The sequence below is a fragment of the Tenrec ecaudatus genome, chromosome 16 (genome assembly GCF_050624435.1).
Source record: "Tenrec ecaudatus isolate mTenEca1 chromosome 16, mTenEca1.hap1, whole genome shotgun sequence".
NCBI lineage: Eukaryota > Metazoa > Chordata > Mammalia > Afrosoricida > Tenrecidae > Tenrec > Tenrec ecaudatus.
This window is the reverse complement of record NC_134545.1, coordinates 108,000,741-108,023,488: the sequence shown is the minus strand read 5'-3', so window position 1 is coordinate 108,023,488 and position 22,748 is coordinate 108,000,741. Positions and strand designations below refer to the sequence as shown.

Here is a 22,748-nt window from a genome sequence, read left to right as displayed (position 1 = left end):
ATGCCAGTGCAGGAAGCCCCTTACTGTGCCCACCTCGTTTCATGTTTGGTTTCACCCTGAAAATGGACCTGACAGCTGAGGCCTACACTGTCCAAGGGGTGGGGGAGGGCCAGGGGGTCATCTCTCCAGTCCACGGGTGGGCGGGACGCACAGCAGGAGTCCCACATGACAGTCATGACAGCATACTTCAGCAAAAGTGCCACAGGAGTTGATCCAAAAACTCTGTGTGCTTGTGATTTATAATGGAAGCTGTGTATTAAGAAATTATTTTGGAGGAAACTTAATTGTCCCCTACAGCTTCCAAAAAGCTGTATCAACAGTTTTATTTATTGTAGTTTGTGGAACTAAATGAGAAAGAGCTGGAGAGGGGTTTTTTTTCTTCCAGGAAAAATGAAAAACAAGTTGTTTTGATCGTGTCGATTATCTTGCTTAGCAGATGCAGAATAACAAAAGACAAAGGAGGTCAGGTGTCCCCTCTGCCCTTACAGATGTGCAGTTCTAACTGGTGCCAGTCCCACAGGGCTGAAATGACAACAGCAACAAATCGTCGGGTGGGCTGATAAGAGAAACATCCCGTGCCCCATTTTCAAGCGTTTGTTCTAGTATTTTCATCCACATTACTTCAGGGAGAAAATAATAATAATGATTGAATCTGGTTTGCTACTTGTCGTAGATTGAATTGTGTCCCCCAACTGAGTCCATGTCATTCTGCCTGGTCAAGATTCTCAGTGGTTTGGCCATTAGGCAGTCATCATTGGGGACGCAATCTGATGTGGCAAGCTCATCAGTCGTGAGAGGACGTGGCTGTAAGGGACACAGCTTTTCTCTTGTCTCCGCCCGGACCCGATGGATTCAAGGGCTGCTTCTGCTGGGGTGTGGCCGCCACACCTTTTAACTCAGGAGGGAGAGAATCCAGCAGAGTGAGGGTTCCAACGCCACCAAGAAGGAAGAGCCACGCGTGACGCTAACCTTCATGCCCCCAGGGTCCCCGAGCGGAACCTCCTGGATCTGGAAGATCACCTGAGACACCTGGCCATCTCCCAGGGTTGCTGCACCTACGAGTGTGACAGACAAGGGCCTTGCCCCGACACTATGAACTAAGAGATGGCAAGCTCCCCTCACCCCCAGAGCAGGCGCCAGGAACTTGGGCCTCCAGCCAGTGAAACGATGAGAGAATACATTTGTGCTTGTGAACGTCACCCTCTTGTGGCTTCTGTTACAGACTCTGTGAGGCCGCGTTGTTTAGAGAAGCAACCCAGTGACACGCATCTGTGTCCTAGAAAACTTTACATCCAGAAGCAAGTTTGAGTCCAGAAGTTGCCAAGTCCAGTCCAATCAAGTCCATAGGTCCAGTGCTACCCGGGGCCCTCATCAGACTCACATGGTTGCCAGGCTGGTGACCCTGAAAGGTGAAGTGGGCAGACCACAGGCCGGTGAGGGCACAGTCACGTGGATCCAATGTCAATGCACTGAAGTATGGCAGCCCACCGACAGCTGTAGTTGTTGGACAGCCCACATGGGACCTCTCCTGGAGGAGGAGGACAGTCCAGGGAGAACCCCATGAGAAGGACAATCAATGGCAGAGAGAGATGGTCTCTGTTCATCTGGCTCTTATACAAGATGCTTGTGACAACAAGGAGGCTGATGGAGCGCTTTGACCCCACCTCTAGCCAGGAGTGTCCAACGGTCCCAATGGCTGAGATACCACTGCTGCGTCTGCAGACTCCTGACATGGCCGTGTGGACCAGAGGTCGGGAACAGGCTGGCTTTGAAACCAAATGGAACCAAGGTTAGTGTGATCATTAGGTTTTTTGTGCCAACATGGCACCTCTAAGAAGAGATGGGTGGAGTTCAGCCTGTCAATCAGATCACAGCTTCCCAGCTTGATGATTTCCTTTGGAGGTGTGGCCGAGATAAATGGCTCCCTGGAGAGCAGCCCCTCTCTCTGCCTTCACCTTCTGACTTGCTAACCTGGATGGCTGCCAGAGCCCTGGAGATGCATCCACCGCCATTGGATCCACAAGTCTTGGCACCCACCTGCATTCAGCATCATTGCATGTGGTTTTGTGAGTCTAAAGAGGGACGTATGGACCTGAGTTGCACTGAGCTGGGATGTTCTCCTGATAGACAATTACTTCTTGATTAAAAGCTCTTTCTTACACAGATATGAGTGTCACTGGATTTGTCCCTGTCATCGAGCTGGCCTGACACAGTAGCTGTGTAGCTTTGGACCCACCACGTAACCTCTCTGAGTGTCTCTTCTTACCAGGGAGCTAGCAGCAGGCCCTGCCCCAAAGGGTCTCTGATGAGATGCAGTAAGAAAATACATGTGAGACTTTCTGGAGCCAAGGAGGCTGGCTGGATAAACCCCTGAAGCGATTGCCCAGAAATCATCTTTAATCCTTAAACCCGCAACACCCCCCTGAAGTCATCTTACAGCCAAATAATTGTGGAGTTTAACTAAGAAAGGACCAGCCTCAAGGACTGTGCTCTTTGAAGAACAATCTGCAGGGCACAAAGGCCTGGTGGAGTGGTGAATTACGTGCTAGGCTGTTCACTGTGAGGTCAGCAGTTTGATCCTACCAGCCGCTCTGTGGGAGAAAGATGAGGTTGTCTGCCCCCGTGAGGTTCCCCAGCCTCAGAACCCCACCTAGACTCTTTCGCTCTGTTTTGTAGGGTTGCCTCGAGCCAGAATCGACTCCACAGCCGTGACTTTGGTTTTTGATAATATGGCTTAATCACCTTAACAATGGAAACTCCAGCAATTAGGTAGGCACTTAAGGGACTTCAGTCCCTTAAACTTCACTCCTCCTACAGGGCCTGATCTCTCCTGATAACACGTCCACATTACATGAGACAAAGCCTCACCGTCCACGCTTTTGAGGAGCATTCTGGCTGTACTTCTTCCCAGACAGATTCACTCCTCCTGCTGGATGCTCGAGGTATGACCCGTCTTCTCGGCCAGTCCCGTGATTCCCCGCATCCACTTTGCTCAGGGCTTCCCTCTTCAGAGCCTACAGGCCAGTTCTCCTCTGTAAGAGTTTGAATCTGCCTTGTGGCCGCAGATGGATGAAAAGCCTTCAGAGCTTTATTTGCAAACTCTTGTGAAAAGAAAGCCATTACGCACATTTCTGTCTGGATGATTTTGTAATTTGCGGAGTAATAGCTTTTGGAGAAGCCAATCTTCTGCAGAAAACGGGGCCGGGACTGTGCTGGAATACCAAATGGCTGCAGGAGCAGGGAGCTGTCCCCGGCTCCCCCATTGTCCATGTGGTCTAATTGCAGGGAGGCCCCATCGCGCCTTCTGGAGCTAATTGGCAAACAAGTTGCCTTATGACATGAGTGTGTGGCACAGAGTAATGAAGTTCCCAACCCTGGATGTACAGCCTTAGCGGGAACAATGGGGAAAGGCTAGCATGTTGACTGAGCTTTTGCATCGCCTAAGAAAGTGATGCCAATCTGTGGCTTTTATTCCACCATCTCCTCAATTCCGGCTGTTCTAAAATTGATAAGTTGTCAGGGCTGATGGTGCCAGCCTGACAGCTTGTGGAATTTTTGAAAATAATGAAAAAGTGAATGTGACCATTCCCCTTGCGATGAACAAACACGACCTTGAACTCTTCCTCTCAATTTTAATCAATCCGGTCAGTTTAGACACATTGTACTCCAATTAGACGCCTTTGATATAATTCTGTTCTGCCTTCACTGATCACCAACATCGTGAATTCATTTTGAGGCGCCGAGAGGGTGCCCTGGTGGAGCTAACCAAATGGTCGCTGGTTCCAGCCAGCCACTGGGAGCCCCGTCCCTCCTTCAGTGGGAGCCCCGGGTGTGACTGCGGTCGCATGGCTGTTTCACTTCAAGGTCATTGGTTGACAATGAAAAGCAGTCGTGCTGTTTTTTTCTCCTCAGGGGGAAATAGTCATTGGTCTTAGTCTTGCCGTCTGAGTCACTGTTTAAAGACTTATAATTAATTGTCCTGCTGTTAAGCTGCCACATTGCTCCATTAACTGGCTCGCTGACCAAATGCAGGTCTCCACCTCCGGCCTTCCTGATGGGTTTTCCGTATCTTCCCGACAGGAGACAAGGTCTCCTTCCTGCACCATCCATCTCCCCAAGCTCCCCCTCCCTTGTCTGGCTGGCAGCCCCTAAATGATGTCCCCGTGTTGTACAACTTCCTCCATCTGTTACTCCCCTTAACGTTGAGTCAGGAGCTTCCGGCATTGTTGAGAACTGAATCATCAAGTTATTCGGGGGAAAGAAGAGAGACAAAGAAAAAGAAAGGTTATTAGTATGAGTTCACTGTGAAATTATAAGCAGACCTTGTGATTCAGGTCCTCTTTCACATGACTGCTGAGTTGGAGAGTAGTGGTCCCAATGTCTGGCCACCTTTCTCGCTGGCCCACCTTCTCCGCCACCAAGAGCGACGCCTTCTCCCAGCCCTGGTGGCCCACCACCTGCCGGGGCCTGGGCACCCTTCCCCAACTCTGTGGCACCATGCCCTCTCTGTCTTGCTCTACTCCTCTGTAATGACCACTCCCCATGAGCGCCTGCCATCCGGGGCCACCCTCTGCTTCCCTGCAGCACTGCACTTGGGGAGGGTGGATCTCCCTTCCCCCCTTATCCACTCCCTTCTTGCTTCTGCCCCCTCATCAAGACCACCATGCCTTCCAGGAGCCCTCTGCCACATGAACGCCCATGCTTCCACCTCTGTTGCCACCAAAGTCCTTGCCCTGGTGTGTCTGTGGCCGCCCCCACCTGCCCTGTCCGCTGTCCCTTCCTAGGTCCCACTTCCTGTTCCTGAGATCTGGCTCTGGCCACTGTCCCTGGAAGTGTCCTGCCCAGGGTGCTGGAGGAAGCTCGGTCCAGGGGTGCCTGCAGGGTGGAGAGAGGGCCTGGATGGGGAGCCTCCTGGGTGTGGTCTGTGGGGACAGGTCCTTGGTGTAAGCGATGGCATGTGTGTGCTGTGTCTGGAGAACACAGCGCATGGGTCTCCTGGCTGTTGGGCGCAGCTCAGGCCCATCCGAGAGCCTGGGTGATGGAAGGGAGGCAGGCCCAGAGTGTACCCGAATCTATGTAAAGCAGAGATCACCCCACCTCCGGGCGGGCTGGGAGTGGCCTGAACCGAGCTGAGTGTGTGGAGAGTGGGCCTGGCACTGTTACTTCTCAGCATCCTCTGCCCCCCCCCCCCCCACACCCACACCCCCCACCTTCTCCATCAGGACTCGGGTTACAAAGCCAGGCTCCAGCCAGGGAAGGGATTTCCTGAGGATGCCACGTTTCCAGTTCTGGTCTATATGGCTGAAACCCTTGTCACTGCCTTTTCCAACCAGCATCCCCCTGAGATCCCTGATCACATCTGTACCTGAGGGGCCTGGAGTTGCGAGGGAAAGCCGCCTCCCCTGGAGCCTTGACCCAGGCCCACAAGGGGAGTCTGGGGCCGGCTTCCCATGAGTGCTACGTTGAGTGTGGCCTGGAGTGGAACTGCAGGGTGTGAGGCGTGGTCGCGGCGTCCCTCTGCTGTAGCAGATGCGCCCGAGGAGTGAGCTCGTCGCAGGCAGGGCCGGGTGAGTGCGCTCTGAGCTGCCGTGCTGCTGTTCATGCGCCTGCAGCGGCTCAGGAAAAGCGCCACTAAGGAAGGCCGCCTCTGGGATGGCGGAGGAAGGTCTGTCTGCCGTGTTTCCGGAGGTGCATGTGCTCGCTAAGCGGGACCATTGTGGCTTCATAGTGACTCCCCAGAGTCCGACCCGGCTCAGCAGGCCTGCCATCACCACTGCCCCCTGCTGCGGGAGGCCCAGTGATTGGCTGCTTGGTGGGTGGTCGGGTGGGCAGTGCCACCCCTGCCCACTGCTGGCAGCAGAGGTCAGGGTTTGAAGTGAACTGACCCGTCTTTGCCCCAGCATGACCAGTCCAGGTGCCGTTTCAAGCCATGTGTTAGTCCTTCCGGGTTGTCCAGGGCAACAAATCCAGGGACACTCATCTGTGTGCAAGAAAGAACTTCATCTCAACAAGTCGTCAATCAAGAAGGCACCTCAGCACCACTCACGTCCATCAGCCCGAGGCTGGTCCATAAGTCATTCTTGGGGCTCAAGGAGCCACGTGCCAGTAGCTAGACTCAGAATGGTGAACCGGGAGACGGGCAGGTCACAGGCTGGTGGATCCAAAGCCAGTGGAAACACGGCAGGACCCCGACAGCTCCCGGGGTCCGTGGCAGAGTCCCAGTGAGCAGGAAGGCAAAGTTGCCCAAAGAGATCATCTCTGTTAGTCTGGCTTATGACATCAAAGAGGTGACATCAGGCTAGGACTTGATGGACAGGTTGGACCCTCTCCCCCAGTGAAGAGTGTCCAGTTGACATCCCGAACAAAGCTGTTGGGTCCAGGGCCCTTGGCATCTGACCTGGGGCCACTGACTCTGGTACAGCTCCCTCCCACATCCCCCCTCCCCCGCCAGTATCTCTGGTGCCATCCCTCAGGGGCCAGCCAGTTATCAGTTATCACTCTCTTTGCCAAGCCTTTCCTTCCGTGATGCCCACCAGCCTGCCCACCCATCCCATAGGACTGTGCTCTCATCACATGGCAGCCCCCTTGAACTGGGTTCTACTACCCCATCAGACCGCAGCTCCCATGAGGACAGGGTGGACTGCCTTCCCAGCAGTGAGTCCAGCACGTAGCTCAGATGGGCACACCGACCAACGTCCATGGGTTGTGCAGGCTCAGAGTACGCCGCAAAACCACTGAGGCCCCAAAGAGCCCCACGCTCTGCTGACGAGGGGAGACCCATTGGCTTGCTACCATGGCAGCTTTTGTTCGAACACACAGGTTTTCTTCCCTTTCCGAGAAGCTCGGGAGTCGGATGTTTCTGTGTCCCGAGTCCTTCATCCACATGGGCACTGCTGCTTGCATGAGCCCTCGTTCCTGCCCCGGTCTCTGCACAGACGTGTAAACGTTCACAGCTCTGCTCCCACCTACCGGGAAAGCAGCAGGGGCCAGATGGTGGTACCCAAGCTATTGTCTCAGCAGGTGACTCAGCCTCATGCCCCAGGCTGCAGAGACTGCTGGTTTCCAGGGTGCGATTTTCCCTCACTCCGAAATATGTGGAGCTAGTCTAAGATGAGTGAGGCAGAGAGACACTATGAGCTAAGACCTCCACGTGTGTGGTGTGGGGTCTTGGTCCACCTTCTGATAGCAGTAAGTCAGGGAGGGGCGAGGCCAGGTTGGTGGCTGCCTCCCTCATCATGTCGTGTGTTTGTCCACAGAGGCCTCATCTCCAGCGGCTTCACGGAAACCCACTACCTGCAGGACGGCCAGGATGTCTCCCTCACGCGAAATTACACGGTAACGCCCGCCTGGGCTCGGCCCGTCCCTCTGCACGGTCCCATCCCCACTCATGCTGAGGCTGTCCCAGCCAGTGCAAAGCCTCAGGCCCAGTTCTGAACTTGGGTCCCAGGAAGGGCTTGCATGCCATTCAGCGCTTCTGCCTTGATGTCATCGCTCTGGGAAACTCGCCTTCCACCTGTGACCCTCGCGGTGCTTTGTCACAGAGCTGGTCCCCAACCCACCTTCCAAGGGCCCTGCTGGGGTGTCCCGTGGGGCCGATCCTTGCCTTGCAGAGAGGAGCCATGGCAGAGCGGTGGGTTATGTGTTGGGCTGCTAACCACAACGTCAGCGGTTCAGACCCACTAACCTCCACAGAGGTGTCTGCTCCCATTAAGAAGGACAGGCTCAGAAATCCTACCAAGCAGTTGCAGGCTACCATGGCGGGTCACTGTGAGTCTGAATCAATTCGGTGTTGATGGCTTTCTCTCTAGAAAGATAAGCAAGTCAGCTTGGCCGTAGCCTGCAAGACGAGCATACCTGAGCTAGGTTTTGCAAACTTACGCGGGTGGAAAGTCTAAGGGAGGTGGGTTTGGGGCTCTGACTGAAACGGGTCCTCGGTGGTGGTGTGATGCTGTGTCCTGGGTGTCACTATCTGGCTGGTTTTCTTGCATTGAAGACCACCTGGCACCTGGACACCGTCCTCGTTCTGCTTACTCACTGAGCAAACTTGCACTGCGCTTCCTCTGCGAGTATGCGGTTCAAAGAGACCAAGGCAGGCCCGCTGCTCCCACCCTCAGGGGCCACTGAGAAGGGTGTGATCAGTCTCGGCTTTGAAAGAGTGCACATAGAGGAGGGGGTGAGACTTCAGCGGGACAGCGCCATCAAGTCGCAGTGACTGCCAGCAGTGCTGTCTGCCACGTGACTGACCCTTGGCACAAAGGCCTTCTTCCACTTCCGGAGGCGCAGAGGGAGAGGTTGGTGCAGCGCTCCTAGTGCAGAGGAAGGTGAAGATCTTGGATAAAGTGTAAGAATCATACAAACATGTAAGGCTGTCTGTGGACGCCCGGCCAAGCGGAGAGAAAAGCCCAAGAGGAGCGACGGCGGGAGATGCAAACCCACGGTGGTGGACTCGGGAATTGGGGACCTAGGACCCTCAGGGCTGACTCGGCACCTGGAGGAGGGGCCCGGTGAGCCCGGGCCGTGGTGGAACAAGAGGATCCGGCTCTTACTGTTCAGAATCTCCCAAGGGGGACCCCCAGAAGGGCCCACTTCCTCTGAAAAGGGATGAACCCTACTCGTGGGGACAGAGAAGGGACACGAGCGAATGTTGATGTCACACGGCCGATGGGGCAGAGAGTTCACAAGAGAGAGATGGAAACTCCAGGCACGTGAGTGTCCGCGTGTTGGTTAGCAGCTCAGAAATGGAGGGCCTAGTTAAGATTATTAACCTGGAAATGAGTCCTCAATCCGTGGGATCCCTGGGTCTTGGGCTGAAGACCAACCTCCAATGTAGAGAGATTTCTACAGCCTGGATGACGTGAGTTGCCTCTCTGTCGAAAAGAAAAATGGAATCACAACGAACATTGCAGATGAGTCTAAACTCCGAGCCCTCTGGAGAGGCGTGTGGGTGGGCCAGGGAAATGAGAGAACATAGGTGGTCTGAAAAGCGGGGGGCGCATGGTAGTGTGTCCAAGAGATTAAGTGCTGCTGTGTCATATGAGCCTACTCAGAATTGCCATAATGAGCAGAGGACGGGAGGGAGTTTAAGGGGGCTGTGCTCAGACAGAGCACGTGGAGGAATTGCCCTGGATTGAACCTGCATGAATCTTCAAGAAGCCGCACCACGTCCCAGGCAGGAGGAACAAAGAGGAAGCTAGTCCAGGGTGACGTAAGATGCCGCTGCAGAACTCCTGCGGTGAAAAGCGTACGGCCACCGGAAAGCCGTGGGCGGTGTGGCCAAACCACGGCAGCCACGCCGACAGCCCACTTCTCAGCAGCAGCTATGGAGTAGAACCTTCAGCACGCGAGGGGAGTTGTCAACTTCAACTCTGTATCCCAGTGATAGGGAATAGACATTGTCATTCAAAGACCCAGAACCTACCCCCCAGAGATCCTGGCGACGGGTCGCTTAGTAGGAAGGTGTCTGCACACAGGGGAAAAGGGACCCTGGAAAGAAGACAGTGGCACCCGGAATCATCGGAAGTCGCTCTTTCAAATACTAACGACACCTCACGAGGACTAAATTTGGGCAACAGCAAACCGGACGGGTGAATAGCTTTACTAATTTTAAGAAAATTAAACTAGAGAATAATAGATGTATTGTGTAGCTCAGGATTTTGATAAGTAAGGGAGGTGTCATGCAAATTTTAAGTGCTGTAACCATTCTGAGAAGAGAAAAACAGGTGTATGACTGCAAATAGAGACTAAAAGCAAGACATCCAGCCATCAGAAATCAGGACGAGAAGCGAGTTGACATGTGAAAATGAGCCGGCTTATTATAGGCCCGTGGTTGCAGTCACCATATGGAAGCAGGCTGACTCTGCTTGTTAACATAAAAACGGATGGCCTGCATAGGATTTAGGGAAAAACAACAACCATCTAACTTTCCCCCAGAATCATACCCACGCTGCAAAACCAGCAGTGATGGAGCGGTTGCCTTGGTCCCAGACCACCGCAGCAGAGACACTGGCTCCATAGAGTGAGCTTCATGTAGCACCTCCGCTTCCCTGTGCATGGATGAGTTAGGACTATGCTTGAGGCCATAATCCCCAAAGTTGCTGGCTCAGTCCCACCAGCCCACTCCATGTAGGAAAGATGAGGCTGTCTGCTCCCAGAAAGAGTTGTTCTCTGCCCTCCAGGGTCCCTAAGAGTTGTGATGGGTCCCATTGACCGTGGGTGTTGGTTCTGGTCTTTTCAGTGTGCCAGCAGCATTCTGAGAAAGTGTGAACCCAACTGGGACCCAGAGCCCAAGTCAGGCCATTGCCACTGGAAGACATGGTGCCAGTAGGCTTGCTGGCTACGGAGTGGCCGTCCACTTCCTGTTTGTAATGACTCCGCGCACAAAGCCCAGTAAAGTGGTATATGCCTGTGAAAAGGCACAGCTGCTGCTACCGCTGGCCTTTTCCAAATCACTCCCCCACCCCAGCCCCCCGGCTCTTACTGAGCTACTTACGATAGACATGAAGGCCATGGGGGCAAGAAAACTGTCGCCTCCAAGTCCAGGCCCCTGAAGGGGGACAGGAAGGGTCCTTACCTCCATGGGGCTCCAGACGTGGTATTTTGTAGTGGTCCTGTGATTGATGCTGGGCGGGAGGGGGAGGGTTGCTTTTTTTCTTCTCATTTCATCCTGAGGTTACTCCCTGGAAGGACAGATGTCAAGGTCATCCCCCCCTCCCTCGTCTTCCTATCCTCCCATGAAAGTAACTTTCCAGAAGAGAGGGGTGAGGGAAGACATGCTCTGGTCCCCACTGGCCCCAGTCCATCGGGGTGAGGCAGGGGTCAGATGCCTGCACCGGACGAGCAAAGAGGCCTATCTTGCCATCTGCCCTCCGTCAGAGTGGCACCAGCCTTGCCCTCCCCCACACCCCTCACGGTACCCTAGAATCATTGCTCTAGCCCTGGTTTCCCGCAGACCCAGCTTCCCCTCGACTGGTCCTTGGGCCTCCACTGGCAAGAAGCAGGAGGAAAGAAGGAAATGAGTGGGAAGGTTTGCTTCTGTCCAGAACCAAACTGTGTGCAGTAGCAGAACATGCCCAGACCAAGGGACCTAGTGCCACAGAGCCAACTGGCTCCTGGCAGCCTGACGGGGCAGAGTAGGCCTGCAAATCTTTCATTAATAGCGATTTTTGATTGTGAATGAGGTGGGGCTTACATTTTAGATCATCAACTTTGGTTTCAATGGTTTAAACCCAAGTCAGACCCCCCCATCCCCCTCCAAATAGTGTACCCTTCATCCAACCCTTGACGGGGGCAGACAGCCTGGTCCTTCTCCCAGGGAGAGGCTGCAGGGTGTGAGCTGTGGCTGCTTGCTTAAGCAGTGACACCACTAGGGCTCCTACAGAAGATACTCAAAGGCCCCTCTGGGTACAAATCAACCCGACACTACTTTCTGTGGACCGTCACCCGGCTCTCTGAGTCTGTCCTCACTGGGTTATGCTGGACGGACAGAGACCCCACAGGCAGCCCCTGCATCTTAGGCTCCCATTAGAGCGGTGATGGTCGCAGAGTGCCCGTGGGAGGTGCCTACCAGGCTACAGTGTCAGGGTGAGGATGGAGAACCTGGTTCACCGCCCCCCTCGCCAGCGGGCTGTCTCCCACGGGGAGGTGACAGAGTCAGCATTCAGGCTGTTTTTGTTGGCATTGGGTGGAAGGCAGAGAGATGTGCTGACTCATCTCCTCATTCCTGAGTCCTCACACAAAGCATTTTCATAAAGTTATGGTGAGGCATCAACCCAGGGCTGCCGTGAGGCTGGAGCGCTGCCAGGGCCCCGGTCAGTTTTGAATCTCTCTGCGGGGTCAGCCATCTATCCTGAGTGGCGTGGTGGCTGGCTTGGATTCTGGGACTGCATGCCCCGACTCTCCAGGCAGGGTGGCACAGGAGGCTGTACCCTGTTCTGGTGCCACAGCTCATGGGGAGATTGTGCTAGAGTGGCATCTTGCTGCTACCTGCAAAGTCAGTAGTTCAGAACCACCAGCAGTTCTATGGGAGAAAGACAGGGCTTTCTACTTCCGTACAGAGTAACAGTCTCGGAAACTCACAGGGGCAGTTCAACCCTGTGCTCCAGGGTCGCTGAGAGTCTGCATCGACTACAGGGCGGTGAGTTATTGCCACTTTTAGAGGGCTCGTGGGGGACAGTGCATTAGAGACCGATGCTTTTTCATCCCCAAAGACACCACTGAGGGAAGCTAGAAGGACCCCTGGAAGAGTTGTTTATGGGGGTCCCAGTGCTCACATACGCCTGTGCTCAGGGTAAGTCACCGGATGACTTGAAACAGACGAGGGGGCCCTGTGGTGCGAGGAGGGAGGAGAGAGCCTTGAGTAGAGTCGTCCCCAGCAGAGCCCCCACGCCCCCCCCCCCGGCTGTGGCCTGAGCTCTAGGGCTGTGTCTGCAGTAGCCAGCCCCGGCTCCTTGGTCCTTCAACACCCTCCGACCCCCACCCTTCTGGGGCTTGAGCACCTGGGTGGCAAGCCAGCCTTACCACAAAACCAAAGCCTTGCTCACTGTCAGTGTATTCCAACTCACGGTGATCCTACACAACGGAGTAGACGGGCCCGTGGCTTCCTGGGCCGCTACAGTCATGACAGGAGTAGAGTGCTGGGTCAGCAGACTGAGCCGAGCAGAGATAACCGGGGGAAAGGTTGGCGAGTGCAGCTGGGTCTTTCGAGATGTGCACATATTAAAAATGGCTAAGCCATTGTTTGGGATGCGTTTTGAAACTCTTGGGGCTATCAGAAGAAGGAAACGGGGTGCCATCTGAGTTAACGTAAATGGTTCACACACTCAGCTGCTGCTTTCGGGGTTGGAGGCTCGAGTTCAACCAGAGGCTCCTCGGGAGAAAGCCCCCGGAGTTGACCAGTCTCTGAAGACTCAGGCATTGAGAGCCTTATGGAGGGCAGTCCTGCCCTGTCACACATGGGGTCACTTGGTAGCAGCTGGCTGTGCAGACAGGGCCACTGTCCGCTGCACAGGACCATCCTTGAGCATGGTGGCTGTCAGCCAAGTCTGTCACCGCTGTGGCTAATTCCAAACCACAGAACCCCCGTGTGTGCAAAGTCACATGGCCTTGGTGGCTTCTGTCTCCTGACGTAGGTGTGTGGAGGCAGCTTGACCTCAGATGCAGGGACCGCACTCACCCGGGGGGCCTTCCAGAGGTGGCATCATGGCCCACCCCTCCTCCTTCCACCACCAAAGAGGGCCACCTCCATCCACCCCCAGGGATCACAGTTGCCATCAAACCAACAGCACCACCCATGGCAACCATGTGTGTCAGAGACAAACTGTCCGCTCAGCTCCCGTGCCTTCCAAGGCCGGTTCCTCCCCAAGTCGATTGCCAGCGTGTTCTTGCCAGGCCCTCTGGGTGGGCCCTAGCACCTAGCCTTTAGTGAACAGCCATGCATGCTCACCAGCTGGCCGCCCAGGTGAGCATGGCACCTCCACTGTGTGCAGGATAGTCCCTGGGTTAGAAAAACAAAATAGCCATTTGTCTCAGCATTTTGTGAATCAGGATCGACCAGGTGGTAGAGGGCGGGATGGCGAATGTCACAAAACCATGCCTTGTCCTGCGAGTCTGGATGATGGGGTCTGGGAATGGCGTCCCCTGGTCTGTGAGCTCCATCGCTGTCTGGGGTGAGCAGTGAGCTTGTTAGGCCAATATCTGCAGAGAAGTTGCACCCGGTTTTCAGAGCTGGTCCTGATTACAAGAGGTGGGCGGCTCTCGGTGACCAGCGGCTTATCGACAGGCAGACTCCTTTCTTGGCCCCTCTGGGAAGCCTTGCTTCAGCCAAGTTGCTGAGCTGGCAATTCATTTTATCCTCATTTGTTCTTTCTCGGCGCATGCTTTAATGAGCTTGTGTTTCCGGGTATTTAATTTGAAAGTATGTTTGATACATCATTGATTAAAAAAGTAAATTGAGGTAGAGACTAAACCAGTTTGGAAGTCTTAGAGGTCACTAATTAAGATCATTGTCACTGTTGTATCTTTCACATTTTTAATGTGCCCTGTTTTTGTGTCTCTGGCTACACTCTATACCCCTAAAACAGGGAGGGGGGATCCTGTAATGTGGATGAAGCCTGAAAGGAAACAAACTGACTGCCATGGGATCACTACTGAGCCGCGCGGGTGTAGTGGGCTCTGCTTGGGGCTGCTAATGACCAAGTCACCAATTCAAGGCCACCAGCCGAGCTACAGGAGAAACTTGAACTATCACCTTGGACATCCCAGGGGCTGCTCTACTCTGTCTTGGAGGGTCGCTGTGAGTTCGTGGAGATTATAGCCCAGAAAAGGCTACAGGGCCGGCTGATCGCCTTCTGTTACCTTGGCCACGGTAAGTCAGAACCAACTCTGGCACCTGGCAGTAGCACATTGCCATCGCTTCTCCTCGGCCTTCATGTGTAAATGGAGATCATCAATAGGAGAGTTGTGTGGGATTCCAGAGGACGACATGTCCTTTGGACAAAGTCAACATCTGAAGGCACAACGGGTTACCGATAGAATGTATGTTTAGACTATTTCTTTAAAACTGTCTATTGAACAAACAAAGAAAAGAAAGAATTCGCAGGATGGAATAACATGTTTGCAAGTCATATCATATCAAGGTTTTTAAATATCCAGACAATACAAGGAATCCTGATAACCCAAAGATAAGCACGCCCATTCTACAATGGCCAAGAGATTGAAATGGCTGTTTGTACAGTGCCCGCCAGTGGAAAGATGCGCGGTGCATCTCCAGTGCGGCCTCCGGGGGATGAATTCCGAGACCGTGAGGTCGCGCACAGTGAGCCCCATCGGAAGGAGAGGCCTGCGAGCGTGGTGAGCATGCAGAACTGGGTTCCCAAACTTGGCCTTCAAAACCAAAGCCACTGCCATCGAGCTGATGCTGACACATGGCGGGAACGGTGGCTGGTAGTTACAAACCGCTGACCTTGCACTTAGCAGCCCAGCGTGCCCCCACTCCTCCACCAGGGCTCCCTCGGGGAGATGGGAAGTGACTGCTAAGGCCGCCAAGTCTTCTTTGAGGGGCGGGTGAAAATGCGCCCATGGTTGCAAAAGACTGCGGCTCTGCTAGAGACCACGGCATCTTCCAGCATTTCGTGAACTCTGCTCTCAGCAAAAAGAGGCCTTGCTCTGATCCGGGCGCTGTGCAGCACCGAGCACACAAGCCGACGCAGTGTCTCATTGGCACAGGCGTGAATGCTGTGTCTCGGGGAGACGGCCCCCAGAGCAAAAAGGGAGTTACATACCTGGGTGTCCTGTCAACCATGAGAAAGGGACACCAGGTAGGGCCCAGCAAGCCCAGCTCTGGGAAAGGAAGGTGGGGGGAGCGAGATTCCAGCCTCTGCACCCCCAACGCCCGCCCACCCCCAGAAATAAATTCCAGATAGATTAAGGAGCGAGGCGTAAGTACGAGGAGGAAATAAAGAACAGATGTAGATCCTAGAAGAAAGCTGCCTTCGGTAACACACAAAGTGTACAGGAGGAAGGGGGAGCGTTTGGCTTTGTGAAAATTAGTAGTTTGTTTGGTGGTGGTGGTTTCTGTTTTTCACCACAAAGGACCTCGTGGGCAAAGTTAAAAGAAACTTTCTGGGCCAAGCAAGAGCCCCTGGAAGATGCACCCACAGTTCACGGAAAGGTAGAGGGTGGGGCGCCGCAGAAGAAAGGCCTGGATGGACTTTTCAAAAGAATCGGCCACAACAATGCTGGGGGGCAGGATGCTGGTGGTCAGTGCACTCTGACTGGTCATACAGCAGGCAGCATCTTCACATGCAGGGCCACACCGGAGGCCAAAGATCAGTCAACCAGAAACCGAACTCACTGCCATCGAGTCAGTGCCGGCAGCACAGCCCCCTGTGGGTTTCTGAGACTAACTCTTGACTGGAGGAGAAAGCCCCATCTTTCTCCCATGATCGGCTGGTGGTTTTGAACTGTTGACCTTGGAGATGATAGCCCAACACATAACCCTTATGCCACCAGGGCTCCCCCAAAGACCAACAAGATGCACAGAATCACAGCTGTGCCCAGAAGGTGCTGTCTACTCTTCCTCTTTTCTCCCAGATGAGTCCCAGAGCTGTGCCCTCGAAACGGCCAGAGAGAGGACGTGTCCAGCCCCCTCTCATGGCAATGGCTGATGGACTTGGCCACTCAGTCCCAGCTGGCCCCTCCTCCTCAGCAAAGTCAAGGTGGTGCTGGTGTCTCAACAACTGGACACCCAAGCCCAGCTCTGGGAGAGGCCGACGGCTCTTGTCCTGGGTGCAGGAGCTGTGTGCTGAGGCTGGCATGTGGGCACAGTTGGAAACTCAAGGGCTCGCCTGGAAGGCACCACCTTAGTCTGCCAGGACCCCAGTCTTGCTGGCACGCACAGGATCCGAGAATAGAGCTGCCTAGACTGTACCGGGCGTGCCCGGCTAGTCAGCCTGCCCACAGGTTTACACCCCCACCCTTACTCAGCAAGAATAGAACCAACCTTGCTCCTGGACATCACCACTGTCTGCACTGGGACGCTGCCTCACTGTGGTGCCTTTTTGCAAACAGCTGCATTCTCAGAGCTGAGCAGGCCTGTCACCCAAGGACCTCAGACTGCACTTAGAAGCCCCTTACTTCCTAGCTGCTGAGACTGACGTCTCTTCTTGTCCCCTTCCCATCATCTGCTTTGGTCCCTCTCGCATAAGCCAAAGAGGTCAGTCTGGCTCTCTTTACCTCTCACAGTACCCTTAAAGACCCCGTCCAGCTCCCCATCTCCTTAGAGGGGAGGAAGGGCATGTGCTCGGGTTCGTGGTGCAAGTTCAGGGCAGATATAATGTGAGCGGGCTCTCAGGAAGGCTGTGGGCAAGTCCAAGGTGGCACTGGGAGCGTCCGCTGCCCAGGTGGTGCTTCGTAAATAATCGAGTGGTACAGTCCCACACTGGGTCATGATGGGCTTGGCGTCAAAGGTCACGAACACTGGGTCAGTCTCTCTCACACGACAGCCCAGAGGGAGCAGTCGTGAGGGCAGGCCCTGGGTGGTGGTGATAGGTGCTGCCCGGTCGGAGCCTCCTCTTTGGGACCGAACATACGGTGGAATGAACGCTGACTGGGCCGCGTGGTTTCACAGATGTTGGCGTGCCTGACCCCATTGGGGTGGCCACCATGTCCATGCATCTTGTCGAAGGCCTTCCTCTCTGTCACTGCCCGCGTGCAGTCCTTCCCCAGGGACTGGTCTCCCCTGACCACAGGCGCACAGTCTGTGAGCCAGCCTCTCCATCCCCGGCTTCTGAGCAGCACTCGGGCTGCACTGCGTCCAGAGCAGGTCTGTGTGTTCTTTCGGCAGTCCCCGGTGCTCGGAGTCCTCCTCGACAGCACCCTCACGCAGATGCACCGCTTCTTCTTCCGTCTTCCATCGTCGGTGCACACGAGGCCGCTGAAAAGACCGTCGCTCCTTGTACAAATCAGCCATTGTCCCCTCACCTGCTTCCTCCTTCCTCGCAGGCTCACTGCTATTACCACGGACACGTGCTCGGTCACCCCGGGTCAGCGGTCAGCCTCAGCACTTGTTCCGGTCTCAGGTAAGCTCTTTGTTTCCTACTCCTGATAAAATGGCAAGGAAATGTGGTGCCAGCGGGGGGTGCTCCACTACGGTTGGGATCCTGACCCGCCCAGCAGCCCATGGGAGGATATCCAGCCAGCCACCGGCTTCCGTGACATCAAACGAACAACCCCCATGCTGTCACGCCAACACACAGTGCTCCTCCGGGACGGGCTAGAATTTCTCCTTCGGGCGTCCAAGGCAGCCAGGCTTTGTGCCAACAGACGGCCTCACCTTTCTAACGCAAAGCTCCCAACCAGCAAACTTTCAGGTAGCAGCAACCTTCAAACCAGCGACCTTTCAGATAGCAGGGCAGTGCTTCACCCACTGTGCCACCAGGGTTCCTGTCTGAAGGAGCAGCCGTGGAAGCCTGGGGGAGTAGTTCCCCTCTGCCAGCCACGAATCACATCACGGGCAACAGGCTTGGTCGCAGGTGTTTCCTGAGGCCCCGAGAGCCCGTGGGAAGGGTCTCACGGTCCAGGGGCACCTCCTCGTGGGCAGCCTGGAGACAGCCTCCCTGCTAAGCCGCCTTTGCGTTCAGGCTGCAGGCAACTCTCCCCAAGATGGGGGAATTCTCTTCTGTGTATGTGACCCTGATGTTTAATACTTCCCAGTGTTAAGAGGCAGGGCAATCAGCATGACCGTGTAAGCTCCATGCTCACAGAGCTCTCATTGTAAAGGCCTTCCTTCCACTGAAGAGGAGACCAAGGAGGAGGAGGGAGCTAACAGATGCCAAGTTTGAGTTGAGCCGCCTCATAGCCACTCCCTCGCAGAGGCAGTAGGTCCCCGGCAGCCCCCTCTGGGTGAGATCCAGCAAAGCGGGTTTGCTTGACTGAGTTCCAGCTACCTCAGCATTTGACTGGGCTGACCAGGTTTGTGAACCAGCAGTGGGTTTTGTCCAAGCCCGTCTGGCGTTGGCCTATGGCACCGGAGTGTGGTTCTGTGGGAGCGGGAGAGGGGGCTCCCGGGTGGGCAGGCGGGTGGGGAGCCTGCGTGAGTCAATAACACAGGGTCCTGTTTCATGTGTCAGCACAACTGTGAGCGCCTGTGGGTTTGTGTAGAATTGTGAGAAAGAGCTCCTCCTCACGTGTCCTGCACACAGGAACTACATGGCCCCCCCACACGGGACAGATGTGTGACACACACCAGAAAACACCGCCCCCGAACCCACAGCACATGAAGACATGTCTCACACACATCAGGAAGCACCACATATTAATACATAGCACACGTACAGATCACATGTTCCACATGCTCATGACAGACGTGTCTCACACACATCAGGAAGTACCACATATTAATACTCAGCACATGTACAGATTCCATGATCTGTACACTTATGACAGATGTGTCATGCACACCACACACATCAGATACCACAAACATCACACATGCTCCATCTAACACATACATGCCAAATACACCACACACGCCACATGCAAATTACACCACAAAATACATGTTACACATATCACACACATCAAAAGAAAACATCGTACCACATACATCTTACATCTATAATAGGTCCTAATCACAAAGGCATACATGTTGCATATAGTGCATGCACCAAACCCATAAAAGTCATACTGCATGCATATATAGCTCACACACAACATACACAATATATACCAGCCACACGTAGTATATACTTTCACACACTGAGAACATACATATCTCATGAATCACACCCACAAAAATGCATGCCTCACGCAGCATTCACACACAACACATGGAAATCACACATGCCACACACAAAACGTCACTCACATCACACAGCATGCACATGTACCTCACACATGTTTGGGCATACATGTCACTCACTGCCATGGAACCCCATCCAACTCATGGTGGCCTGCCAGGGCAGGTAGAACTGTCCCCGTGGGTTTCCAAGATGGAATCTCTGTGGGAGGAGGAAGCCTCATTTCCTCTTGCAGAAGAGCTGGTGGTTTTGAACTGCTGGCCTTGTGGTTAGCAGCCCAACGCATCACCACTACACCACCAGGGCTCCTCTTGCATGTGTATACTACTCTTTAAAAAGTGCTTCTGTCAACATGCCAGAGTATGTTCCTGACCAACTCTGACACAGCAGTGTGTAGGGTACAAGGGCATTGGTGTGCGTGCTTTGAGACTTACGCTGCGTAACATTATTTGCACACAATTTCAGTACAGTCCTACCCATCTTCATGATTTTCATACATACCTTTTACTCTTGTTTATCACTATTCTAAGTGAAAAGCATCTCCCATATCTTGACTAAATTGAGGTTGGTTTTTAAACTTTATTTTAATTAACTTGCTGTAAAACTTGTTGAAGCAGACTCTAAGACTCTTAGAGTCAATCATCGATGATAGGAAAGCACTCACATCCCCTTCTGTAGCTGCTCTTGAACTTGAGGGGTGGGGGTGCAATGGGCCATGCACAGCGCGGCTCACTAAAGAGCCCGTGATGCGGCCCAGCAGTCTCTCCGTGGGGGGAAGATGAGGCTGTCTGCCCCTGGAGAAAGGGGCAATCTTAGAAGCTCAAGGAGCAATTCCGCTCCGGGAGGTTGGGTAGCCCTGCGTGAGCGTCGACTCAGTGGCGTGGGTTTGGGGCCTGTGGCACAGTGGCTAGGCGCTCAGCTGCTAAACAGAAGGTCAGCACATTAAACTGACCAGCTGCTCCCCCGGGGGGAAGACCTCACAGTCTGCTTCCAGAAAGATGCACGGCCGTGGAAACCCTGTCGCACAGCTCTGTGCCCTGTTGGGTAACTGCGAGTCGGCATGGATGCAGCAGCAGGAGGCTATTAAATTTTAAATCCAGCTAAATTGGTAAGCGAGTAGACCTATCTTGTTCTTTGAACTTGCTTCTTTCCAGTTGATCAGTCGTTCCAGAAAGAGGGAACTCTTTGCCAGGCAAAGGGAAAGCAGGTCCTGGGAATGCCAGGAGATAAATGGACCTCCTTCCCCAGCAGGTGGGCAACATGCAGCCCACAGGCCAGACGAACCAAACCAAATTCACTGCCATCGAGTCAGTGCTGACTCATAGCGACCCCTGTGGGTTTCTGAGACCATACGTGTTGACGGGAGTGCAAAGTGCCGTCTGTCTTCCCCAGAGCTGCTGTTGGTTTAAAACTACCTACCGTGAAGATCGTAGCCCCGACAGAACTGCTAGCTCACCTGGGCACCTGTGGCAGGCCAGAGAGGGCCTGCAAAATCATCCATCCCAGCTGGTTTCACACACACACAGAAGCAGTGCCAGCCGTCACACGTGGGGCCAGTGAATTCAATGTCTGACCAGCATGGCCCTCAGATGATGTTAGAAATATCCCAAGGGCCCTTGACAGAAACACACACACACACACACACACACACACACACACACACACCCGCCTTGTAGCACCACCACTGAGAGCAGGCTAGACAGAGGCAGCCCATAGTAGTTACGTGACGCAGAAATCTCTGTAGACAATGTCAAGTTCTTGGAAGGTGGAGAGGAAAGTGCCCCCACATATGTGTGTGTACCACATGCTCTGGCACCTGTGTGTCCCCTGGTGGACAAAGTGCCAGCAGAGCTTCCAGACTGACAGATCAGGTGGAAGGACTGGGCATGGCCTTCTGAAAACACACCAGGGAAACTCTCGGATCCCAACTGGGTGCTGTCCGATGACATGTGGGAGGTAAGTCCCCATGATAGAAAGGCAGTCGAGACACCACACTTGCAACAAGGGACCACACACACAGTAGCCGTGCAGCTGGCGTGGGGGCCAGGTTTCATTCTGTGGTTGCACGTGGGGTGGCTGTGAATCACAGCAAGGTTGGTGGCAGCGACCTCCACCTCCACCCTCTCTACCCCCTCCACCACCACCACCACCACCACCACCACCACTTCCTCCACCTCCATCACCTCCTGCACCTCCACCTCCATCACCTCCTGCTCCTCTACCTCCTCTTCCTCCAGCTCCTCCACCACCACCACCTCCACCACCTCACCTCTACTACCAGAGCATCTCCCAGGTGTACCTCATGCTTCTCCTCACAATAAACAGAGCCCTTTATCATTCATTAATGAGCAAAACCAAAAATCAGAGCCAGTTATTGGGGAGCATCTTCCCGAGTTAACAGTCAAATCTGCTCGCTCTGCCTTTGCTGGGACCCACATTTCACACGTCCCCATCCTTCCTCCAGCCTGCCCTGCCTTCACCCTGCTCAGGACATGCTGCCAGGCCTTTCCCAGCCCCTCCTTGCTTGGCAGGGTCAGCCACCTGAAGCCAACACTGCAACCTGTCACTGTCAAAGCCTCCAGTCCGCCGAGCCCATAGACACAGCCCGTGTGTGTGTGTGTGGTCAGGTGCCTTGAGACAGTTCTGACTCAGAGACCCCTGTACATGAGAACAGACCCCCTTCCAGCCCTGTGCCACCGTCACTGTTGTTGCTATGCTGGGAGCCGCCGTGGTGCCAGTCCATTTGGTGGAGGTCCTCCCCTAGGCCCCCTGCCCTGCTGTACCAAGCCTGAGGGTCCTTCTACCGGGAAGGGTCCTGCCTGACCCCGTGGCCACAGGGTGTGCCAGGACGCAGACCTAGACCATCACGCGGAATCAGGTGTCAACCACCAAGACCACCGGGCCGCTCCCTGCTGGGCTACTTCTAGGGGCTTTGGCTCCCCGGATCCTGTGGGGCGCCTCCACACACACTTGGAGTTATGCTGTCAGCTTCCTGATCCCGCGAGCAGAGAGCCCAGGACCTGCGGCCTGGGACCCAGCCCCCATGGGTGGGAGACTCACCCGAGGCTGGGGATCCAGGAGCTTGGGGGAGGCAGGCTCGGCTCCTAGCACCCACGTTGGGGACGTGGAGAAGCACTTCGGGATTGAAAAGGATGGTCTCCATGGTGAACTCCCCAAACACACCAAGATCCAGGCATGTGGACCAAGGCCCACAAGCCCTTGGAGGCACGTGGATGGGGTGACGCGTCTGCCGCGGAGAGTAGACAAGGAACATCCTGCAACAAGTCCAGGAGGTGCAAGGGGCGGTCTGGCCTGGGAGAGAGCAGTGGGGAGCCAAAAAGTCCTCCTTCCTCATCTGAAGTCTGAAGGGGAAGGTAAGAGGAGAGAGCGGCGCACAAGACACGTGGGGAAGGGCATGCGGTGGGGGCCAGATTACAGACACAGCCCTTTCCC

The 22,748-nt window shown here is 54.6% G+C and overlaps 1 protein-coding gene across 3 annotated transcripts in view; it reads left to right on the top strand.

The window, feature by feature from the left end:
* ADAM12 (ADAM metallopeptidase domain 12) overlaps positions 1-22,748 on the top strand; it is a 281,165-nt gene that overhangs the window by 158,088 nt on the left and 100,329 nt on the right. For all 3 annotated transcript variants that reach the window (XM_075534458.1, XM_075534459.1, XM_075534460.1), the window contains 2 exons: positions 7,257-7,335; positions 17,500-17,576. In XM_075534458.1, coding sequence (XP_075390573.1) covers positions 7,257-7,335; positions 17,500-17,576 — 156 coding nt within the window. The remainder of the gene's footprint in view (positions 1-7,256; positions 7,336-17,499; positions 17,577-22,748) is intronic.